Source organism: Tetrao urogallus, assembly GCF_951394365.1.
Source record: "Tetrao urogallus genome assembly, chromosome: 1".
In the NCBI taxonomy this organism is placed as follows: Eukaryota; Metazoa; Chordata; class Aves; order Galliformes; family Phasianidae; genus Tetrao; species Tetrao urogallus.
Window position 1 is genome coordinate 58,756,870 of NC_136813.1, and position 18,712 is coordinate 58,775,581.

Consider the following 18,712-nt stretch of genomic DNA (forward strand, 5'->3'; position numbering starts at 1 on the left):
GGGGAGCTCCGCAGCCAGCAGTGTTTGCAGGGCACAGGAATGGCAGTGGGTGTCTGTATGTACCTCGTTGTGTTCACATTGTTTTTCAATTAACTACAGCGTCTAACAAGTGTTAGTAAAGCTACAAGTGTGTTGTTAGAGTGTTTGTCATTTTTGGAGCCACTTCTGCCTTTTATGTTTTAATGGATTCTTGTACTTGAAGCAGAAAAAAGCTAACACAAACCTCAGCACTTAAACAGTGCATCTGGTTTTCTTAAATTAGCTGGGTTTTTTTATGGTTTTGACACTGACTTTTCAAAAAGTGATTGTACAGTGATGACCTTTTATATGCTGATGTTTGATGTGAGTTGCGGTTGCAGGATCTGGACAATGTGAGACACGTGAGAGTTCGATTTGTTTGAAGAAAAACAAACACGAGTGTCAGCTGCAAAGTCCCATTTTGTAAGATCCAAGTCAGATTCTGCCCTCTGATGCAGACACATACATATATGTGTGTGTATATATATATATTTACAGTGTTTCCATCGGTTTCAACAACAGCTGCATGTTTATGGAAGGGCAAAACTCACTCATCTTTTACAGCTGAAAGTTTCACAGTCATCCAAAACCGAGACCTGCTGTGTTGATTAAGTTAATTGTAAGACATTCATTTATTTTTTACATCCTCTTTTAGCATTTTGTTAAGCATAACATTTAGTTGTTCTAGAACTGAAAACTTATTGATTGTATTTTCCAAGATATTAAGCATTATGTGAATAAAAGCAACAAGATTTTCACTATGATTTTAAGAACTGATCTTCTGTAGTTTGTTTTGTTTTTTTTTTTGTCTGTACTCTAAAAAAAAACATAAGTAGAATGCTATGCTACTCAGTATTCCTCAGAAACAGATAAAAATAGCATTGAGAAGAATTTTAATATCAAACTATGTAAGTGAGAGGCCAACTAAAACTACTTCAAAGCTTAAGTGAAACAACTGTTGGAAAACCATTTGGTTTTATCTTCATTTAAAGTTTATCTTGTTCACCAGGTTTATTCTGTCTGCTGAGAAGTGATTTGAGCTCAGCTTCCTGGCTGCGTGAAAGAGCCTGACTTGGTCTGAGAAGGAGACCTAACCAGGACAGTTCTGCAGTAGAGGCAGACAGGGTTCAATGGATTGGGGTCTGTGTAAAAGCAATCATTTGCAACCCATTGAGGTGCCCAGGGGACGTGGGCAGAGCTGTGCTGGCTCAAGGAGGGGTCTTGTTTGTGAGAGGAACCTGTAAGAGCAAGAGAAAAAGAGCTTGTGCACATCCTCACATGCTTGGTATTTTTGGCCAAAGGTGGCTACCAGGCTACTTTCTCACTATCCCATGCGTGTTTGGGCTATAAGTATCTCTTGGTGGCATTACAGGTGAGGAACTAAATAGCTTCTGTAGCAGTAAACTTCCACTTGAGCACTTGCCACATTTTAGTTACCAAAGATTGGACTTGAAAGCTTGGCTCAGTAAAAACTGTCAGGGCTTCAACATTCACGTATTTCGGGAAAAGCTGTCACCCCCTCACTAACTAGGACACCTGCATCCCGTCTGACTGCAGGGAAGCTGGCCTTGGGTTTACACATCTGCACAGACAGGGTATCCAGAACATTGATATTCACAGGGAAAGCCAGGCAGGAGGAGCTGCCACCTGCTCAGTGCTTGCTCTTTTTCCTATGCGCCTCCTGATGACACAAAATAAATGCAGGCTTGCAGCCTGTCTTTGTACAGAGTCACTGTGGCGTGAGAGCTTTATTTCCACAATAGCAACTTTGTTTTGCAAATTCAGCTTTGCTGAAAGTAGATCCGGCTTCCCTGAGAAACGGGAATTGTATCTAGTTGCATCACAGCTGATTTCGGTGCCATCTGCTTCTTTGTTTTTACAGTATAGCGCTCTCTTCTTTAATACAAATCTTCACCACCTTGATAGCCTCCCTCAATTTCTGTTGTCCTATTTCTTACTGGATTCCAAGGTCATCGGAATTTTGCAATATGGAAATCACCTTGTCTGTCAAGATGGAGTTAGGCTCCATTCTGTCATGATCTATTGTGTCAAAGGAAACGGATGTGGGATATAAATATTCAGTAAAAAAATCTGCACTCACGCCTGTAGCAGTTGTCAAGAGCAGGCAATTCAATTCCCAAACATCATTCTGCCAATTTCAGATTCCATTTTTAAACACATTCTGCTGTTTATTTTTAATAAAAAACAAATGGCTATGAGCCATTTCCAGAAAGTCTTGGGAGATACGTGTCTTACTTCTTCACGCTGCATGCACGGTTTGGGCTGGAAGATTTTCCCCGGAGAATAGGAGAAGAGCAACAAGCCTTAGCTTGCTGTCATGTGCCTTTGCATAAAGAGCTGGGAGCTGATGACAAGTGACCACTCCGACATCCACGTCTTGTATTCAAAAGGAAATGAACCTAAAAAGCATGCAGGTGCCCCATCTGTGGTGCCAGCCTGTTCCCGTTGTACCTACAGAGAGAGAGCACGGACACGTAGCCACGAGTGCTGACAAAACATACTGCCTCCGTGTGGGCTGTGAGGTGTGACGGATCACTGCTAAATGCCACCTGATGTTACAGCAGATCAGGGAGACAACTACCAGCCCTTCTGAAAACACTGCACGTTTTGGTTAATGTTTTTTGGTTAATGTTTTAGCACTGATGAGGTTTGTATGTAGATTCTATCTGAAAGTGAGAGCAGAAGCTTTTGTTTTGGAGGTCTTGCAATTTTCCCCACACTGTAAGCCAGAGATCCTCAGGTGGCAAACGATGATTGATAACTGCTGTATCAAACACATATAAAACACGGAGTGGACACATTCTCTTCTCGAAAAAAAAAAACAAACCAAACCAAACAGCCAAAAAACAGACAAAATCAATGATGGAGCTCCTTTAAAGGAGAGGAATTAAACTCTTGTGTCTGAGTTGCTTTTAAAAATATCCTCGTGCCAAAAGACTTAGAAAAGAAAGCCAATTACTGCTGTCACCCAGCTCTCAGTTATTTAATTTCTTAATTAACTTTGTGTTTAACTTTGTGCTATTATGATTTTTTTCGTATGTGCACTGTTCTATGATGTGCTATTGTTCAAACAAAAACCACAGAGGACTTTCAAAAACCAGGAGGGAAGTATCACAGAACTTCACGCTTGAAAAAGAAATGTAAATTTGTGCTTTCTCTGGAGAAACATTTCCCATCAGAATCGTGCTCAGCAGGCAGGAAGGAGCATTCAGTATAAATTACAGCATTTAAATTATGTCACTTTTCAAAATATCTTTTGCCATTACTATAAAGTCAGAGCTGTCTGACAGATTCCCAGCATGCTGAGCAGCTCTAACAACAACAGAGATTTTCATTTCCAGAAGTGTAACAGTGCAATAAACTTTTTCTACTTACTGGCATTAGTGCATGCTTGAGAGCATGCCTGCATCTGGGCCTCCTCACCTCTGCACCAGCGATGGAGATGCAGTGGAAGCCTTTGCTGGGTGAGGGAGAGCAGATCTCAAGATGGGTCTCCTGTGGTGAGGACACCACCACGCTCATTCCTCCTAACCTGTACACAGCAACACCAAACCTGTCTGCCAAGAGTGCTTCATCTCAGTCCTGGCAGGCTGTCCTTTCTCCAAGTTTTCTGGGAGAAAGCTTTCTGTAATGCAAGTGTGAAAAGATATAATTGTTCAAATTATGTTTGTTAATTATGGAAACTTTGAGCCAAATATTCATGGGGATGGCAGAAAGTATTTTTACAGTATTTTCTTGACTGAAGGTACGGTAAGAAGCTCCATGTGTCAAATGTTTCTTTTTTTCCCCTGAATTTTACCATTAGAAAATATTTTTAAGATATGTTTTTAAGAGATCAGTATGAAACTACGAGATCGACAGGATAAAGCTAGTTCTGTGCAGAGCTCGGCTCCACCAAGCATGCACTAAGCCATCACTCAGTCCCCGTGTCAGGAAAGGGCTTCACACAGCCCTCTGTCTGAACACGAGGACCAGTGGACAGCCAGCACCTGGTTTTGGTGGTTCAAGTTCAACTGGCACTATGCTGAGGATCTTTAAAGCAGAAATCAGCCTGCAACATGGCTGAAGAGATACTGATGGGTACTGCCTTTTGTGGATGACCTATCAAAGGATTTAAGACGTTGAACAGAAAAAGTTGATATGTTTCTCACCCATAGATTTATTCTCATTTACTCTTAAAATATCCTTACACCCAACTTGTTTGCTGATAGTACTCAGGTGACAATGTCACAGATTTCCCTACTAACATCCCAAGTCATTTTTCCCTGAATAAAATCAATACATCAAAGCTGGTAGTAATACAACCTTAAAGTTTGGACTGTAACTTTTATTCCTCCTTATGTCTGGACATCTGAGATTCTTTCATTCAGTGTGGTGATGGCATGTGGCAGCTCTTCACAGTGACTCCTTCTTACTGCTATAAATAAACATTACCAAAAGACCTTGTTACTTCATTGCTACTGAAATTTGCATCCAAGATACAGTAGCCCAAAACCTTTGGCAAAAGACCAACAATTTATTCAGAAGCACTAGACTAAGATCCAATGGTCAGGAGATTTTAAAAGGAAAAAAAGGTACTACAGGGTTTACTTTCTGGACAGGACTTCTTACCTCAGCTGCTATTCTATGATTCTATGAAATATTTATATTAAAATGCCGGCAAAATAAATAACAAAGTGGTTTTGGAAGGGGCAGAACTAAACACAGCTACACAAATACTGTGAATCATAGAATCACTGAGGTTGGAAAAGACCTTAAAGATCACGGAGTCCAACCACAAGCTAACCATCCTACCCTAACAACCCTCCGCTAAATCATGTCCCTGAGCACCACATCCAAACGGTTTTTAAACACATCCAGGGATGGTGACTCAACCACCTCCCTGGGGAGCCAATTCCACTGCTTCACAACCCTTTCTGTACAGAAGTGTTTCCTGACAGAAAGCTGTATTTCACTGGCCAAACAAAGCTTCACCTAGCGCTGTTTTAGCAAGACAAGAGTAGGTTTCACGCAGAAGTGCCTTTCTGAGCATCGTAGAGGACAGCAGAACACAGGCGGGCTGAGCGGGTGTCCCAGCACGACAGCTGACATGGGACATCTGCCTGCTGGCTTGAAGAAGGGTACCGAATTGACAAAGGGAACGCGACTTTTCCGAATTAAACACAATCTTTGCAGGCGTCACTGTAAACGAGAGATTCGCCCCTTAATACAATTTAGATCTGTAATTTAATATAACACGGCAAGATGCGGACCGGAGAAACCCCGCACGCCGTCCCGCAGGTGACCGCCCCACTGGCGCCTCAGTCGCCTCAGCCGCCTCCCGCCTCCTCAGCGGCCCCTCCACGGGCCGAGCGGCGCCGCTCCGCCTCACGGCGGCACCACGTGACCGGCGCCGCGCGCCGCCCGCCCGTCACGGCGAGGGAAGGCGGGAGGCCGCGAGGGGCGGGGCCACGAGCGGAGCCGGCGCTTCCGGTTGGGTGGCGGGCGGGCCCGGGGGGGCGGTGAGGCGGCCGCCATTCGGCCGCGCGCCTCCTCCCGGCGCCCCCCCACGTCCCCCCGCCCCCTCCTCCTCCTCCTCTTCCTCCTCCCCGCCCCTCGCACGGCCTGAGCCCGCCAGCGCCGCCGGCCCGGCCCGGCCCGCCGCCTCCTTCCCTGGGCTGTGCCCGGCCGCTGGAGGTGCTTCGACGGTGAGTGCGGTCGGAGGGGCGGCCCTCCCCGGCGCCGAGCGGGCTCCTCTCCTCCCGGTCGGCGGGCCGGGGCCTTCCCCTCCGCCGGGGCCGCCTCGGGGCCGTCGGGCGAGGGGCCGCGGGGTTCGGGTGGGGGCGAGGCAGGGGGGCGGCGATGCGCCGGGCCACCGACGCTGCTGCCGCCGCCGCCGCCCGGAGACCTCGGGGCGGGAGCGGAGCGTCGGGAAATGCCGCCGGGGAGGTCGGAGCCGGCCTCGTGCCGAGCCGGGCCCCGCGGGGAGGGAGGTACGGAGCTGGGAGCCGGCACTGCAGGGAACGGGAGGAGCTGGGGCGCGGGCCGTGCTGAGCCGTTCGTGTCGGGGAGGTGGAGATCCGGACTTCATTCTTCTCTTCCCTGAGCCGTCCTCACGTCGCATTTTGTTTCGGTGTAATGCAGGTGGAGTTCTTAGCCCGAGGTCATCGCGGGAAGGGTATGGTACGGCGTGGTGGTGTGCGCTGGTTGGTCCCGTGGTGCTTCATCAGCTCAGCTCTGCAGAAGTACGTTATTTTGAGGTCAGTTTTGGAAACTAGTAGTGCTTTATTGCCTAATACAGAGGCAGTCTGCCCTGTCAGAATTATGTGAAATGGTAATTTCTTATCTTAGTCTTGATGTAGGTATGTCATAGAAACATAAAATGGCCTGGGTTGAAAAGGACCACAGTGATCATCTAGTTTCAACCCCCTGCTATGTGCACAGTTGCCAACCACCAGACCAGGCTGTCCAGAGCCACATCCAGCTTGGCCTTGAATGCCTCCAGGGATGGCGCATCCACAATGTGGATGTCAGATACTTTGTACTTCGGGTTGCCCTTAGGTTCTTGTATTAGGATTTCATGTTGCTCTGTAGACTGTCCTTCTAGCAAAGACAGAAGGCCCATGAGGTAGGTAAAGTGCTACATCCTTCATGTTCTCCAAGCCATCTGCATTAAGCACTGATGTCACTGTTCAGTTTTCCTCTGAGTTGAACCTGGGACTGCATTGTGCAACAGCTCACTTGCTGGACCAGGTGCCTGCTCTCCTAGCACATATCTTAGTGTTGGTGGCTAGTGAGGTCAGGGTGTTGGAGCCTCCATTCTTAGTGCAGTTCTAAAGGCTGGACCCAGCAATCACTGCTGATGGAGCACTGCACAAAGGGGGTGGCTGGTGGCGGGCAGCTTGGTACAGTCAGGTTCCTGTGGGCTATGTGGTTTAGCAAGAGCATGGTGTTGCCTCTTGTTCTCCATGTGTTGGCGCCGATTCTCACATCTCCTCTGTGTATTGCTGGGAAGCACCTGCTCTGCTTCACCACTGTGGGAGCTGAGCTTCTGTTTCTTTTTGGCCATCACACAGGTTCAGGTGTGTGAACACCAAGCATGGTGTTGCCACAAGACAGCTACCACCTAGTTCTTGGCACTGCAGGAATGTGTCACTTTCCCCTTTGGTTAAACACAGTGGCAGTCTGGTCTGTTCCTGCTGGTGAAAGCGATGGTGCAGCTGTATCCGGTTGTTTGGTGCTGGGTATTAACTTTACAGTCAACCATCTTCGTTGACAGATGATGTGGCTGAAGTGTTTGCCTGAGCTTTGCTGATGAAAGTGAAGAGCCATCTTTCTTATGCGGTGACAGGGTTTGTCACTGCAAAGCAAAGCTGTAACAAGTGGTAGCTTGGGAAAGTGGGAGGATTATCTGAGGAAGACATTTCTAGGAGAGTGGGCTTAATTCATCCTTTGCTTGGTGAACTGATAGAATGGTGTTGTGCACTTGTGTGAGAGGTTGCTGGAAACCATTTCTTCATGCTAGTATGTTGTTCATTTTTCAAGATTGTGTGGATGACAGCACTATTTTTAAGTCCCACTGGATATGGAGAAAACAATGTGGATATAGGGAATCATATAAAATATGACTTTCTTTTGAGGGCCTTTGAAGCTGCACTCCTGATGTGCTTTGTACATCCTCATTCTCTGCTTGTCTCTCATTAGGATCAATTCCTTATCAAGAGGAAGAGAAGGATATCTCCTTCTGTCACTGAGAACCAGGTTGGACTGGTTTTGAAGGATGATACAACAGTTTGCTTGTTGCCGTATTCTGAAATTCTACGTGTCCTGTTAGAAACAACCTGTAATTTTCTATGTTCACAGGTAATGTAGATCTTTAGCTTTGAGCCTTTCCTTGCTTCACTCTGGCACTGCCTCATGACAATCACAGCTTATCTTCTGTACAGATGCATTAAATTTTGCAACAGAGTACAAACTGTTTATTAAACAGTTGTGTAGCTATGGAATTGAAATGGGATTGAGAAGTGGAGACATTTTGCTAGTTGCCAGTGTCGTTGTGTTTGCCTACTGCTGGGCCAATGTTTGCTGGTACACAGGGTCTCCTGCAGATTTCTTTTATGCCACTGGGAGGTTTGTGAGAGGTGTTGGGATGAATGGTTAATCCTGTACTGGGGTCCTGACAAACAATGAGATGCTGAATTCTGGAACTGAGTCTGAAGTGGCCATAAGTCCTGATGGGGAAGAATCTGGAGATCTGTTTGCTTTCTGCATTAATTTGGACTGTTCCTGTTGCTCAGCTTAACACAAGCTGAGTCCCTTCATCAGGTTTTCACTTGAGTCCTGGGTGTTGATCTGTATCCCTACAGGCCAGCAAAAACCTGTGGTCGAGTTAAGAGCTGAGCTGGTGCCAGCGCTGTTGCCATGCTTGATAACTGGGTATGGTGAGCTTGTAGACAGGAGCACTTTGCTGTTCAGATTCACTGGAAATCTTAATGTCTCAGGAAAAATTTGAAGAAGCCTTGGCTGCCCTTAGCTGAAGTACTACTGCAAACTCCAGAATCGTAGTAGAGGCTTCTTTTGTTGTCAGTACTTGGTCTTGAAGCAGAACGTGTGGACAGGGCAAGTGTAAATGCAGGGCTTCAACCTTCTGCTTTGCTTGTAATGTGTTCTTACATAGTTAATTGGTTCTGTTTGGTTATATCTGCATTTGTGGTTTGTTTTGTCCTGCAAAATGAGGAAAGCAGGAGGAGATGCAGCAATAGCAATTAAGTAATCCAGAACGCTGTGTAGTTGCAAAGTGGCATGAAGCCTCAGCTCCAGTCACTGTAGCATGGTGTGTCCCTGTGGGTTGGGACCTGACAGAGCATTTAGAAAAACTGCACAGCAGTAATTTGTACTTGTGCAGACAGCAGCTCTTCTTTAATCTTAGGGATCTTCAGCAGGTCTGAAAGAAACTCCCACATCCATGTCATGTCTGTTGTTTTTTGTGGGATCTTGTTTGTCATGCATGCTTGATCTTCATCCTGAGATTCACACTTCTTCAGAAGGGACTTCCAGATGATCAGAGTGATGTTTGAGCTTACTATTTGGTCAAACGCACATGGGGCACTTTGCTGGGTCCTTACCCTTTTTATGGACAGGATTTGGAGCAGTGTAGAGGTAGGTTCCTTTGAGTTTTGCTTTGAAGCATTTATGCAGAAGCAGCATGGTCCACCTTGTTTAGCGTTGTCTCAAAGATGCTGCTGAGCAAATGTTGTGCTACATCACAGTTCATGCAGGTCCCAAGCCATGGAAACTTGGTTATTGACCATATGGTTGCTAGCCTGGCTGGCTTGGGGCTGTTTGGAAAACAGTGACTTGCTGTTCTTCAAACTGCACCCAACTATGCAAGGCAGCATCTAAGGCACATTCCAGTCTAAAATATGGTCTGCTTGAAGGCAAAGAGAAATACAAATCATGCAGTTATCCATGTGACAAAGCTGAGGGTAGCTGACTGGGGGTGCAGCACCTCTCCTACAAAGAAAGACTAAGAAAGCTGGAGTTATTTAGCCTGGAGAAGAGACATTGTTGCCTTCCATACTTAAAAGGGGGCCTGCGGGAGTGTTGGAGAGGGCCTCTTTATCAGGGTGCGTAGCGGGGGGGTAAGACATGAGAGTTTTAAACTAAAGGAGGGTAGATTTGTCGTGTCAATCATGTCCTGCTCAGGGACATGATTTAGTGGAGGGTTGTTAGGGTAGTATGGTTAGGTTGTGGTTGGACTCAGTGATCTTTAAGGTCTTTTCCAACCCGAGTGGTTCTGTGATACTATGATTTAGATTAGATGCAAGGAGGAAATTCCTTACCATGAGTGTGGTAAGGCACTGGCACAGGCTGTCCGGAGAATCTGTGGATGCTTCTTCCTGGAGATGTTGAAGACCAGGTTGGGTGGGAGCTTGGAACCAGGGTGGTCTCTAAGGTCCCTTCCAACCCAAATCATTCTGTGACTTTAAGATAGAGGAGGGCAATAATTGGATATGTGGAAGCAGTGGCATTTTGAGCTCAAAGGGAGAAGTGAGTAAGGATGTTAACAAGAAAGTCTTACAGACTGGCTGTTCAGATACATGCTCAGTGAACCTGCTTAATTTAAATGGCAGTACAAGTTAATAGTAGCTCAGCACCATGCACGTTTGTTACTGGTCTCAGAATAGCTACTTTAAAACTAGAATTACTGTTCTGTATAGTCGTTGCCTAAGATGTGGCAGTACTGAGGATCTCTTGCTCAGTAGTACACCTAAATTAAGTAGAGATGTCAGCAGAAGAGGCACTTCTGTAGTGACTGCCAGCTACGGTGCGCTGAAGTAATAAAAATCAATCATGGTGAGTGCAAGAGAAAGTAACCCAAACTCTTTAATGTTACTCATATATTAAAGCCCTGAATGTCAACCCTTTAATATCTGGAGATGAGAATGAGGAAGTGCCTGTAAGTTTTCCACTTCTAGAATCGCTTCCTGGTCAGATAAACTTAGCAGCAACTGGGACAGCTTGTGGAAGGGAGGCAGGGACTTCTTCTCATGTTGTATTTGAAAGAAAATGGAAATGTTCATTGTGAAGTAAGACAGGTCCAAACAAAGGCAGAGGATGGAGTCTGGGTGAAGTAGAGTTAAGAGATGAAAGTAACAGACAGCTCCTGAAATTGCAACATGCAGGTTCTGTGTGAAGGAGAGGAAAATCACAAAAAAGGTAGAAGAGATTGCCTGGAAAACTGTATTGTATACTGTGATATTCTTCAGTTGGAAAATACTTTTTTTTTCTCTCCTTTTTTTTTTTTTTTTTGTTCTCCATAGGGGGAAAAAAAAAAACCAACAAAAATGGAGAATTCAGATTTATTGACAATTTGTATTCTCTTACAGGTCTGAAAATGTGATTAGTGCAGTGTGTTGTTATTGTCCTGATTATGTTTTGCTGAGATTGGGTTAAAACACATTTGTTTCCTATAGCGCCATGTGATCAGTCTGTTGGTTTTGACTTTCAAAATTTCCTTTTCACCCATTGCTGCAAACCTCTCAGCCGAAAAAAGAAAGAGAACCTGAATTCCTGAGGAATTCTGGATCTGTTGGAGCGTTAGGACAAGGCTTGCTATGGGTTTTTCCACTTGGCAAGTTGTTTGCTATTGCATAGATACAGACCGTTGTGTGGTTCCTCGGAGTGCTGGAACATTGTAAATTATACAAGAACTCCTACCAGTTCAATAATTGTAGAGCCATGCAGTTACTTCTTGTGTAGATGCACATTGTTCTCATACCTCATCCATGTAAAGCACGATTCATCTTCAGGCTGTCTGTGGACTCACCGTGCTTCTTGACTGGAACGTGTGCTTGTTTTGAAAAGCTCCCTGTTCCTGTACTTAATGTAAAGCACATAGATACAGCACGTGCAAAATTGTCGTTCCATGAACCACCACACCAGTGAACCTTTATTTCCTATGAATGTGTGCCCTCTGACCTTCAGCCAGCTCCTTGCTGGGTTTTTTTGCTGTGCCCATGCCATCCTTCAGCAGTCCTGCTAGCCTGCTTTCCTTCTGTCCCTCATTGTAACCAGAGTCAGACACTGCTTGTTCTGCAGGTTTTAAGACTGGTTGCATACTGGCCGTGTTCTAATTATAAGCTGAACAGAACCAGTAACAGTTAAGTGAAATCTTCAGCCTTTACCTCACTGGTTACATTTCCTTAGCCTTCTGCTACTCAGTTTCTGTTTTCCACAAAACTTGTAGAAATGTAACCTGCTTTTATATTGCTTTGCCCAATTTGATTGGTATTCACTGAAGGGCAATGTTTTTGTGTAAGTCTTATTTCCATAAGAAACCAGAGCTTAAAAATAATGCTGTAGAAGTAAACTGAGAAAACTTGCATTGGGAACATATTTTTTGACTAGTTATTAATCTGTGTATACACTCAGGCAGGAAAAATAATGTTAAATTGACACACAAACTTTGGATACATCTGGATGTCTTACAAATTAGGTTGATATGGTAGCGTGGAAAAAAAATCAAGTGTGCAATTCACTTAAGTACTGAGAAATGTCCAAATATTCCTTTTCAGGAGTGGTAGCATCCATGTCTAGGTGGAAGTGGCTTAGACATCATTCAGACTTCATTTTCTATTTATTGTGGTAGGTAATTGGGGTAGCTTCTGATGGAGATGATGGAGTACAGCAAAATTTTTATAAATGCTTTGCATTCTTGATGCAGCATTTCTGTGTTTTTGTTGGTTTTTATGAGGTCTTACAGAAACAATAATTCTGAGACTTTGCCATCCTGCACCAAAACAAACAAAATATCTTGTATATGAGGACTGGCACACAGATTGGGTAGAAGTCACTGCTGTTTGGTTTTTGAGATAGCACTGTTGATGTTATTAGGGCAACAAGATGAAACAATGGAAAAATTGTTCTTACAATAGATAAAGTTTTTATGAGCAGTGGCTTTTATTTTTTCATGTAATTAGTGAAAGGAAAATAGTGTTTAATGGAAGAAGGCAGAGCGTAGGATTTAGGCTTCTGTTATCTTACTGAATTTTTTTTTGTTTGTTTTATCAAAAACATTTAATTTGTTCCAGAATTTTATGATGGAGAATGCAGTTTTGAAATGGCTTGTTTTTACTGGCACTGTTTCAAAGTACTTTCTGATTTCAGTTTACATGCATAACATAAATGAAAACACTCCACATCTTGGAAGAAAGGACAACTGAGAAAGCAAGTCGTGTTTCTCAAATGGAATGTGAACTTAACTCTTCATTGCCTGGATTCTTTTCTTAGAATTTACTTATGTATTTTTTTACATTGTTAGGAAGGCCTGCTGTTAGATAAAGCTTTGTTTTTTCAAGTTCTACTGATGCAAGCTGACTTGGAAAAACCAGAGTGGCCTATATTTGCATTTGTTTATGAAGTAGTTAGTACCCATGCAAAACTTATGCTTCTGAAAATGATGGGAGGGAGGGGGGGGAACATACAGTTATTTGACAAAACTAAAATGAACACTGAGAGCTAACTGTACAGATTTCCCCCCCTCCCCCCTTTGTTTCAGGAACTCTGAAGCTTGCTCTTTGTAAGGTGAAGTGCTGTGAAGACTATTAACGTAGAAAAATGGACATGTTGCAAATACTGCGTAAAACCACAGAACGCTTGGAGTGTGATCACTGCAGCTTCAGAGGAACGGACTATGAAAACATACAGATTCACATGGGCACCATACACCCAGAGTATTGTGATGAAATGGATGCTGCTGGTTTGGGGAAACTTATCTTTTATCAAAAAAGTGCAAAACTGTTCCACTGCCACAAATGTTTCTTTACCAGCAAGATGTATTGCAACGTGTATTATCACATCACGGCACAACATGCAGCACCAGAGAAATGGAACGAGGAGCGGAAAGGACAGGTAGAAGGAGGTTCAGATTCCTCCAGAAAGAATGGTGCTGTAGAGCCCCAGAAATCTACCCCTTCCCCTGAGTCTCTCAAACCTGCTCTTTCTCCTGAAGTCCCCAAATCTGAATCCAAGCTTCAGAAATCATCAGTGTCCCCGGAGTCCCAGAAGTCAGCTCAGACTTCTTCCTCTGAGCCGGAGAAGCCAGCCCAGATCATGTCCCCAGATTCAGAAAAGTCAGTTCAGGCTGTGTCTCCAGATCTGGAGAAATTAGTCTCAGCTGTGTCCTCAGACTCAGAAAGGTCATCCCCTGATGCGTCCCCCGACCCACAGAAACAATCCCCTGATGCCTCCCCTGACCCACAGAAGCCAGCCCCTGCGGGGTCCCCAGACCCACAGAAACCGGCCGTGGCTGCGTCTCCAGAGCCCCGTCGCCATTCCCCTGCTGTATCACCAGAGCCCCGTCGCCATTCCCCAGCAATGTCTCCAGAGCCCCGTCGTCATTCCCCTGCTGTATCACCTGAGCCCCGTCGCCATTCTCCAGCCGTGTCTCCAGAGCCCCGTAGATACTCCCCGGGTGTGTCACCAGAGCCAAAGAAACCTACTCCAGCTGTATCCCCTGAACCACGAAGGTATTCCCCAGCTGTGTCTCCAGAGCCTCGGAGGCATGCTTCTCAAATGCGTAGGCCTGCTTCTGCTTCTTCTCCTGAAACCCGGAGGCCCGCTCCTGCAGTTTCACCAGAGTCGTGGAGACCTGGTCCCACCGTTTCCCCTGAACCCTGGAGATCTGCGCCTCATGAAATGCAGAAGTCTTCCACAGTTTCTCCCTGGGTTCCAAAGGCTTCCATAGAGTCTCGAAGGTCTGCCCCCGAGTCCCGAAGGTCTGGCCCTGTTGCATCACCAGAGTCTAGGAGGCTCGTATCTGACTCGTGGAAATCGACGTCTTTTTCTGAATCCCAGAAGTCCACTCTTGTTTCTACTGAGCCATGGAAACCCATCTCATCTGTTTACCCAGAAGGCTGGAAACCTGTTCTGTCCCCTGATACGTGGAAGCATTCTTCCCCTGTTTCTGCTGAGCTTCGGAAATCCAGTCACGCTGTTTCCTCTGACTCTTGGAAGCCTTCTTTCTTTCCCGAGGTCCGTAAGCCTGCTTCCTCGGTGTCTCCTGAATCTTGGAAACTCTCTGAGTCCCGGAAATCTATGTTCTTTTCTGAAACTCAGAAGTCCACTTCTGCTGCTTCCTTTGAGGTTCAGAAACGATCCCATTTCCCTGAGCCTCGTAAAAGAGCTCTGTTCCCAGAGTCACGTAAATCTAATCCTGCTGTTTCTCCCGATGTCCAGAAACGCGCTGTGTTTTCTGAGACCCAAAATAAGGTGTCTGCTTCTCTTGCTTCTACTGAAGGCCAAAAACATGCCTTATGTTCGGAAGTGCAGAAGTCAGCTCTTGTTTCTCCTGAGGTCCAGAAGCATGCCCTATTTTCTGAAGCCCAAAAACTTGCTCCCATTTCCCCTGAAGTTCAGGACCATGCTTCCTTTTTGGAGTCTCAGAAATCAACTTCTCCTGAAATTCAGAAGCACAGCCTCTTCAATGAGGCCCATAAACAGGCTCATTCTGTCTCTCCAGACGCACAGAAACAAGCTCTTTTTCCTGACTCCCAGAAATCTGCTGTATCCCCTGATATTCAAAAGCAAGCTGTATTTTCTGAGATGCAGAAACCTGCTGCTTCTATGTCCTCTGATGTCCAGAGACATAGTGAAACTACTGTACCTTCTGAAATCCCAAGAAACATCCTGTTTTCTGAGTCCCACAAATGTGTTCCAGGTTTTTCCTCTGAGCCCCAGACACCCAGTGAGTCTGGTGAGAGTGACTTTCTTTCTCACAGTTTAGATGATCAGAAACCACTGGATGACTTATTCTCACCAGATGAACAATCCCTATTAGCCAAAGAATCACCCGAAGACATGTTATACTCATGCCCCAAAAAGAAGCCCAGGAAGGAAAACCAGGACAATTCAGATTCTGAACTGAATAGCAGTGAGTGTGGAAAAGCAGAGATGGACTCGATGGAGATGAAGGAGCGAGAATCCAACAGCGACCAAGAGCAGTATGATATGGAATCCTCTGATTACAGCTTAGAGAGCAAAATAGGTGCAACTACTCCCAGTCAGCCGCAGTGCGTTCTTCAATTTACCGAAGAGAAAGAGGCTTTCATTTCTGAGGAAGAAATAGCAAAGTATATGAAGCGTGGCAAGGGGAAATATTACTGCAAAATTTGTTGCTGTCGTGCGATGAAAAAAGGTGCCGTGTTGCATCATTTAGTCAACAAGCATAACGTGCAGAGCCCATACAAATGTAAGATATGTGGCAAGGCTTTTCTCTTGGAGTCCCTTCTTAAAAACCATGTTGCTGCTCATGGTCAAAGTTTGTTGAAGTGTCCGCGTTGTAATTTTGAATCAAATTTTCCCCGAGGCTTTAAGAAACACTTAACCCATTGCCAAAGCCGTCATAATGATGATACACCTAAAAAACACTTGGACAGCCTTGAACCACTTGAAGAACAAATTTAACTTGTATTTTTCCTTGTGTTAGAAAAGCCGAATTTACAACAGTGTTCAGAAGTGTTGCTGTATGTTATCCGAGTAGTTTAGCTGATCTGACAAGTCAGAAGATGCATGGTTTGTTGTACTATGTTTAACTTGTCTTATAGATGTTTTACTGAAATTATTTACTTTTCAAAGTCATTTTAAATACATGTCCATGTCTTTTTATTACCCATCAGTAGAGTCATATTTTTTTGGATGTACTATGTTTTTGAAACCAAAATGGATGCAAACTAGTTTTGTAAAGATTTGTAAAACATACAGGCAATTAAGGACTGGAGTGGCAAGCAACCCATGTATTTCTGTGAAGAATGAGCTTGGTTTTTTGCATTTGTTAGATGTCTTATTTTTAAAAATGTTTTTATCAAATTTTTAAGATGAAATTTCTTACCAAATTAAAAGTGAATGAGCCAGGCACGAGAAACTACCAACCCTTCTGGAATAACTTGGCCCTGAGGTTGTAATTGAGTGTATAGTCATTTGTTGGAAATTTCTTGCACTCAATTCTCTGTCTTTCTTGTCTCAGTTTTAGAAGCATTGAGGTACTTATTTTGTGATTATGTATTTTGGCCATGTGTTAAGCATGAACTAATATACATTAAATTGATGGATTAAGTCAGATTACGTATAGCTCAACATTTTCTCTTGATAATTCAGATGTTTGTAATGTCAGGAAAAAATACATTTCTTGTATCTGGTGAAATGTTATGCTTTAATCTTTTAACAATAAAAGAAAGCACCCCAACCTGGCATTGGCCATTTCTCTTTTCCTCCAAATCAAGAGCAGAACTTTTCATGTTCAACGTATTGTCTTTGGCAACAAAAGATGCAAAATCACCCTGGAGTTCGGCTCTGCGTACTTCACGTAAGCACTCCATAATTCAGCAGGAGCACGGGTTATAAATGCAGGTAGTACAAAGAAGGTTTCATTTTCCCTAGGCTGAATCGTGGGTGGGCTGAAGCAGTTGCACATGTTGGTGTAGAATTGGAAGGTGGTAGTATTAAAAGGAAAAAAAAAAAAAAAAAAAAGCAGCCCTGAAACCAACAGCAACCAACCAAGAAGCTGTCGGACTGGGAGATCTCCATGGTAAGCTCCTACCTGAGAGCTTCAGAGTGATCTGGTTGAAGCTTGTGTTGTGCCTGCTGTGTTGTGTTTCAAGAATTCTGGAAGGGAGGAAGAAAGCATTTCAGGCTTTATGCTTAGTTGTCTTCTCATTGCTTCCTCTTAAGAGCACTTTGCAGGAAATCTTGCTCCTACATAGAAGCAATTGTAATCCATCCTGCCAATTGCAGCATCATCTGTGTATTTCCATGGGCTCAAGAATAGAATTCTAGATTGTTTTTCTTTCTTTGAGCAACAACAGAAATCTAAGCAACTAGTTCATTAATCCAGCTCTTGACTACTAAAGCTCTGCTAGTTTTACTTTGTGTAAAAGCTGTCTTTCTCTGCAGCTATGACTTAATCAATCTTGGCACAGCCCTTTGGTTAAAAATATGCCACGTGCCATTGGATAACAGGAAGAAATCAAGGTAGGATTTGTTTGACTTGGAAGTAGTATGGCTCATGGAAAATTGAAGGACGTTTCTGGTGTGTGTGTTGTGTTCAGACTGCTGTTTCACCTCTCCCGTACACACTGCTAGTTCTGAGGTCCTTAAGATGTGTAGGATGATCTGGTGGGAATCTGAATGGATCTGACCTCATTTCTCTGAGGAAGACCCTTTGGGTTCTGAACTGATTTGTTCTAACTTCAGTTTGCTTTTGGAAGTGAAGTTTGGTGTAGGAACACAATCAGGTCAGGGGTTAGGAACTGGGGAAAAAAACGAGCTTTCTATACAGTACAACTATTACAGACACTGCAGTTCCTTCCCTATCTGAACCATGTGGGCTGCTCATGCCTGAAAAAGAGCATTATTACATGTGTTAGGTATAAAGCAGACAGTTCTCCGGTGTTCCCTGCCCTTCCACCAGAAGGCCATTGATAGCCTGTACTGAGAAATGCAGTAGCAAAAACAAATTCCACATACAGTATCACAGACTATACAAGGTATACAGTGATTCATAGGTGATGCATACAGCTATGAAGAGATTACCTTGGTTTGAGAAAAAAAAAAAAAAATGATCTCTTTAGAAATGGTATTTTCAAATGTAGAGGAAGTGTAGAACTCCTGTGGGAGCGGGGCTGCAAAGGAATTAAGGTGAGTTCTTTAGAGCTGAAGATGGATTTTTTGTGTATATTTTAAGTACAGTTTTTTAATCATGTAAAATAATTTAGGGATTGAGTATAGCAGATTGTGTCACCACAAGTATTGCTGAGCTCATACGTAATATTTTAACAAGGACAGGAGAGGGGAAGAAGTTGAACTGCTTGCCATTGTGCTGCTGTTACTAGCAGGACTGAACAGACTTCCATGTAAGTAAGTGGTGGTCAAATAATTGCATACATAGCTTCTGGTACTTACTTTCCATGGGGAGTGAGAAAGGTTGATTAAGGAAGTATCGAAGCTAGATAAATCAACTTAAAACTTGGAGAATGTGAGATTTATGGAAGTGAGTGTGAAACTGAGAAGGAAGTAGATGGATGTGTGGGGCTGCAGCTGAATTCCAAGCTTTCTATGTATGGTTTGTAATAATCTGAAAAAACATGATTAATTTCTTTTCAGGTATGTAACATAAACAATTCCTGGTGCACGTATA

The 18,712-nt window shown here is 44.1% G+C and overlaps 1 protein-coding gene across 1 annotated transcript; it reads left to right on the plus strand.

Moving 5' to 3' along the window:
- Window positions 1–13,137: 13,137 nt before the first annotated feature.
- CHAMP1 (chromosome alignment maintaining phosphoprotein 1) lies at window positions 13,138–15,984 on the plus strand (the record flags this gene model as incomplete). The annotated part of the gene is made up of 1 exon (XM_079549431.1): window positions 13,138–15,984. The coding sequence occupies one exon, from the start codon at window positions 13,138–13,140 to the stop codon at window positions 15,982–15,984; it is 2,847 nt and encodes a 948-aa protein (XP_079405557.1).
- Between the last annotated feature and the right edge of the window lie 2,728 nt (window positions 15,985–18,712).